Consider the following 5,537-nt stretch of genomic DNA (forward strand, 5'->3'; position numbering starts at 1 on the left):
CTCGGACGGGCGTCGGGCGCCACCTGGGGACGCGGGTCCCTCCGCGGGGCGAGCCAGTGCGGTAAGACACCGCACCGGGGCTGGGGCGGGACGTGGACGTGCGGAACTCCCTTACGAGCCCTGTCCGGGCCGGGTCCCGGGAGCGTGTCCCGCCTGGGGCGCGGATTGGTGGCGGGGGGCGGCCCGGGCGCGGGGCCCGCGGAGGGCACTTCCGGAGGCCCGCCGGGGATTCGCCCTCTCCCCTCACCCGAACTTCCCTTCCCGGCCGGCGGGGCGTCGGCGGAAAGCCGCCACGGGCGCGCCTCGCTCCTGGGTGACCAGGGTGCGGCCCGTGGGACCCAGCCCGGCGGAGGGCGGGGGACGGGGCCGTTCGCAGCCTGCCCCTCCGGCGGGACCGCGGGCGTCCTCCTGGATGGACCTGTGAGGTCACGTGGGGCGCGGATGACCAGGCCCCGGGCAGCGCACCTGCCTGGTGGTGGTAGTGATGATGGTGATGATGGTGGTGATGGTGATGATGATGGTGATGATGATGGTGATGGTGATGATGGTGATGGTGATGATGGTGATGGTGATGATGGTGATGATGGTGGTGGTGATGGTGATGGTGATGGAGGAGGTGAGCGAGGACTTCGTCCTGGGCCCGGAGCAGGGCTCTGGGCTTGGGCCAGCCCAGTGGGGACGCGGGGTCACCGGGGCAGGTGTCTGTCCTGGCTGGCTCAGGCTCTGCAGGCGCAGAGGCAGGCCGGGGCTGTGTCCCGTGGCTGGACGGGCCAGGGTCAGCACTGCACTCTTAGCAGGACCAGGACTGGGACTGCATCTAAGGGGATGCACTCCCACCCCTCTTCCGTCCTCCTTCCGCGTCTGGCTGCTCGTCCCCTGGCCCTGGCAGAGGAGCAGACCACAGCTGACCAGAGCCGACAGGTGGTTGTGTCCATGCTGATCAGGCATCTTGCAGGCATCCTCCAGGCTGCCCAAGTTAAGGAAGAGCTCCCAAGGAGGCCAGCGTGAGAAGGGCAGGGACAGGAGGAAGGAGGCTGCACCCCAGGCCTGCCGTGCCCTTTCCTGTCCACATGGACAGAGGAAGTGAGGTGCTGAGTCAGCCCCCAACACCCAACACCCCCACACAGATGCTCACGCACTTGCAGGCCTAGAGGCTGCAGTGACCAGCCTTGGTTACGAAGGTGACAGACGGAAGAACATAAACCTAGCCTGGGGTCCCACCACCACCGCCTAGTGCCTGGCCCGGCGGGTGGTGCGGCGGGTGGTGGGAATCTTTGTGGAGTGGCAGGAGCCTTGTCTGCAGGAGGAGGGTAGTGAGCCACCTTCTACTTTGGGGTGGTCAGTCACAAGCACCCAGAGGTGCTGGTGGCCCATGAGTGGAGCTCAGCGACTGGGCCCTTAGGGGTCCTCAGGACCTCTGAGTTTCCTGGCTAGAAAGAGTCAGCTGGGCCGCCTCTGTTTGGGGTTGCAGACGGAGGCAGGCCAGACCTGGGGAGGCCAGGGGCAAAGACTAGGACCGACCTGGAGAGGCCACGGGCAAAGGGTAGTCATCCACATTCCTGCCCAAATTGGTCTCCTGGGCAGAGGCCTGCACCCAGCCAGAGCAGCTGCTGTGGGAGCCGCTGGGGATTCTCTGCGTCCGTCTCTAAGGTCCTCTAAGTGAGGACACCAAAGCTCAGTGACTGAGGCAGCCCCTGCCTGCCTCCTGGCTGGCGGCCCTAGGCAGGTGCAGAGATGGCTCTTTAATAGTCTGAGTGGTCTGGCATCAGGGCCGAGAGACAGTGCGCGGACTGCCGAGGAGCCAGGGAAACTACTGTCAGTGCCGGGCGCCGGTGGCTCGCGCCTGTCATCCCAGCTACGCTGGAATCTGAGGCTGAGATCTGAGACCCTGGGAAGCCAGCCCCGGGCAGAAAAGTCCATAAGACTCTTGTCACCAATAAATTTCTCAGAAAAAGCCAGAAGTGGCTTTGTGGCTCAAGTGGTAGAGCACTAGCCTTGAACACAAAGAGGCTCAAGGGCTTAGACTCACACCCTGAGTTCAAGCCCCAGGACCAGCAAAAAAAATAAATAAATAGAAATAGTGTGCTTGGTAGTCAGGAAGCTCCCTGAGCCGGGCAGATGGCCACAACGGCAAGGGACAGGCTGAGCCCCAGGCTGGCAGGGCGCATGGGCGTCCAGGAGCTGAGGGGCTGTGCGTGCCAGGGTTGGCAAAGGCAGAGCAGACGCCTCCTGAAGGACAAGCCCTTCATTCCCTGGGGTCTGTCCCTCGGTCCCTGGGGGCCTCGGGGAGGGTGGGGGAGGCTCCCAGCTCCCAGCTCACCTTCCTTTTCCTTTCCACTCCATTGCTTATGCCCAGAGGGCAGATGGGATGAAGCCCAGAGTCAGGCGCTGCCTCCTTCCTGGCCCAGGAGCCCGAGCCTGCCCAGTTGGTGACGTGTCCTAGTACTCAGCCGGCCAGGGTGAGAGCGGCCCCAGGCCTGGGCCCCACTCCAATGTGGGTCCAGCACCCGTGGAGAACAAGGACCATGTACATGAACCGGGGCAGCCGGGGGCAGCGGGGATCAGGGCCAGGGCCTCAGCTGCCCCAGGCCGTGTGGGCACCCAGTCTCCCCACCCCCCACTTCCTTCTCCGCAGGTGCTGTGATTTCTGCCTGCGTGGCCTGCCTCTGGGGTCACACCTCTCCCTGGCCTTCCGACCGTGGGATGGGTGTGGTGGGCTCCAGGCGGGCCCGAGGGGGCCCTGCCACCCGGCTCTGGGTGGAACGTGGGCTTGCAGAGCCGAGTGTTGGCTAGGTCAGTGGGTTCCCAGGGGCCAGCAGGGCCCCCGCCCCCTCCCACTCCCATGCCCTGTGGCCAGACTCAGTTTCCACACGTGCCCTCTGTTTCCTGGGAATCAGTTTACTGTACTTGCTGAGTCTGGGCGGGGCGGCTCGGAGGAGCATGCCTGCCCCAGGTGCTGGGTGTGGACGGGCTTCTGCCTGCCAGGCCTGCGGGAGAGGCTAGGCCCCTGTGGTTGCGTTCATGCCAGGACCCACAGCTGCTCTCACGATCCCCTTGGTAAGGCTTCCTGGGCTGGGCTTCCCGGAGGGGAGCCCCTGTGCCCAGGACCCGAGCAGCTGGTATCTGTGGGCTGCAGTGCCTTGGTTGTAAAATGTGTGGACCGGGTCTGGCTGATGGGTGGTCAGCATGGGTCAGTGAGGAGGTCAGGAGCCCTCACTGCGGGCATCTGGGCCTCCACGGGCGGCGAAGGCCCTGTCCTTGCACCCTGGCCCCTACACAGTCCATGGCTCTGTTTTTCAGAGTTTCTCATCAAGTGTTGGAACCCAGGTGTCCCCACCGCCGGTGTCACTGGCCCTGCAGCCTTCTCACCATTAAGAGCCAGGTGTGAGAGGTGTGAGCCCCCGGAGGCCAGCCCTCACAGCAGCCACTAAGGAGGTGGGAGGAGGCCAGGGCTCTCCCCTCCCCCCTTCCCTCCCCCTCTCCTCCCCTCCCCCCACTTCTCCCCTCCCCCTCCTCTCCTTGAGGGCCTAGAGCACCACGTTGGCCTGGCTTTGCCTCCTAGTCCCGTGGATGTGTGTGTGTGGGGTGCCCACAGTGCTCTTGGGGCCTTGATTCCCCACCTCTGCCCCTGCCTGAGGGACAGCTGTGGGTCTCCCATGCATGCTGGAGCCCCCCCCCCCCGTGTGCCGGCCCAGAACCAGGCCTGAGCTGTAGGAGAGGCCAGGCCACAACGCAGTTTTCACTGTGGACGAAAGCGGCCATCCCCCTCTGTGCTCTGGGGACCCCCTGTGGCCCCTCCTGGCCCCTCCTCTCCACTGCCCCAGCTGAGCCCTGGCCTGCCTGCTCCTTGATGTCCATGCTGACCTCTGCCCCCTGTGATGGAGCTCCTGAGGCAGAGGCCCTGTCCCGGCGCCCGCCTGGCAGTGCCCGGCCGTGTGCTGAGGAGGGGCTGAGAGCTGGGGCCTCTGGGCTGGGTGGTCCCTGCCGGCTGAAAGGGCAGCTCCGCAGGCGCGCGCAAGTGGGGCCTGCGCTCCCCGCACCTGTGGACTGCACGGAGCAGCCAGACCACTGCGCCCGGGAGCGCCCCTCCCCGCGGGCCGCCGCTCCAGTCCTGTGGTAGCCTTTGTGCTAGTTGTGCTGGAGCCCGGGGCCGACCCGCCCACCCCCGCCCCTCCACCAGGCCCCGGGGGTGCAGTGGCACAGATGAGGGTTCTCTTCTGGTGGGAGAAAAAACTGCTGGGCTGGGAAGGTGGCTCCGAGGTAGAGCGCTTGCCTCGCATTCATGAAGCCCTGGGTTCAATTCCCCAGCACCACATACACAAAAAAGGCTGGAAGTGGTGCTGTGGCTCAAGTGGTAGAGTGCTAGCCTTGAGCAAAAGCAGCTCAGGGACAGGGCCCAGGCCCTGAGTTCAAGCCCCAGGACTGGCCAAAAAAAATAGAAGAGGGCTGGGAAGGTGGCTCAGTGGTAGAGCGCTTGCCTTGCATGCCTGAGGCCCTGGGTTCGATTCTTCAGCACCACATAAGCAAAAAGAAAAAAGCCGGAAGTGGCGCTGTGGCTCAAGTGGTAGAGCACTAGCCTTGAGCTGAAGAGCTGAGGGACAGCGCCCAGGCCAAGAGTTCAGGCCCCACGACTGGACCTAAAAGAAAAAACAATAAAAGAACTGGCGGCCGGGCCTGGAGGATCGCTGTTTGAAGCCAGTGTGAGCAGGATGGTGGGGGACTTGTGCCCGCCTCTTAACCACCAAGAGCCGGCAGCAGTGCAGCTCAGCGTGGTGCAGACAAACTCAAGGACAGCACCAGACCCAGGGTTCAAGCCCAGGACTGTCTCTCACACAGACACACACACACACACCCAGAGTTCAAGCCCAGGACTCTCTCTTTCTCTCTCTCTCTCGCTCTCTCTCTCTCTCTCTCACACACACACACCCAGAGTTCAAGCCCAGGACTGTCTCACAAACCCAGAGTTCAAGCCCAGGAGTGTCACACACGCATGTGCACACACACACACACACACACGCACGCACGCACGCACGCACGCACGCGCGCTTGAGTCCCAAGGAACTGGTTCCTAAGGTAGACCCAGTGGGGGCTGGGGCACCTCCACTGGTAGAACCGTGGGAGGAGGAAGCTCGTGTGGGGCTCTGCGTGGATGGATGAAGGGGCTGTGGCGCAGGGGAGGCCCGTCAAGGGACTCTGCCCACCCTGCCTGGCTGCTCCCCCCCCCCCGCAAGAACAGGAAGGGAAGCCTTTTCTGGAGGTGCAGGGGCCTGGCGCCAACCCCAAGCTCCAGAGGCTGGGAGGGTGCGTGGGGCCCGGCCCTGGCAGGAGGCAGAGTGGTGGCTGGCTGGGTGGGCTGACTGGCCTGAGCCCTCTGCAGGGGAGGCAGTGCGGCAGCCTGCTGTTGCCTCTGGCCGCACACCAGACGCTGCCTGGAGCTCAGTAGACGAGGGCGGCCCAGGGCCCACAGGTGGGTCACGGGTTCCTCCAATGTAGGGGTGTGTGTGGGTGCTCCTTGTGTGTAGTGGGGTGTGTGTGTG

The 5,537-nt window shown here is 64.5% G+C and overlaps 2 protein-coding genes across 2 annotated transcripts in view; one reads left to right on the plus strand and one right to left on the minus strand.

Moving 5' to 3' along the window:
- Tnip2 (TNFAIP3 interacting protein 2) overlaps positions 1–935 on the minus strand; it is a 29,657-nt gene extending 28,722 nt beyond the window's left edge. Inside the window, exons 1-2 of the mRNA XM_013023880.1 lie at positions 910–935; positions 248–418 (exon numbers count right to left, since the gene is read on the minus strand). Of these exons, the coding sequence (XP_012879334.1) occupies positions 248–418; positions 910–935 (197 nt within the window). The remainder of the gene's footprint in view (positions 1–247; positions 419–909) is intronic.
- Sh3bp2 (SH3-domain binding protein 2) overlaps positions 9–5,537 on the plus strand; it is a 31,852-nt gene continuing 26,323 nt past the window's right edge. The window contains exon 1 of the mRNA XM_013023856.1: positions 9–61. The gene's annotated coding sequence lies outside the window, so the exon portion shown is untranslated. The remainder of the gene's footprint in view (positions 62–5,537) is intronic.

Source organism: Dipodomys ordii, unplaced genomic scaffold (genome assembly GCF_000151885.1).
Source record: "Dipodomys ordii isolate 6190 unplaced genomic scaffold, Dord_2.0 Scaffold71, whole genome shotgun sequence".
Classification (NCBI taxonomy): Eukaryota; Metazoa; Chordata; class Mammalia; order Rodentia; family Heteromyidae; genus Dipodomys; species Dipodomys ordii.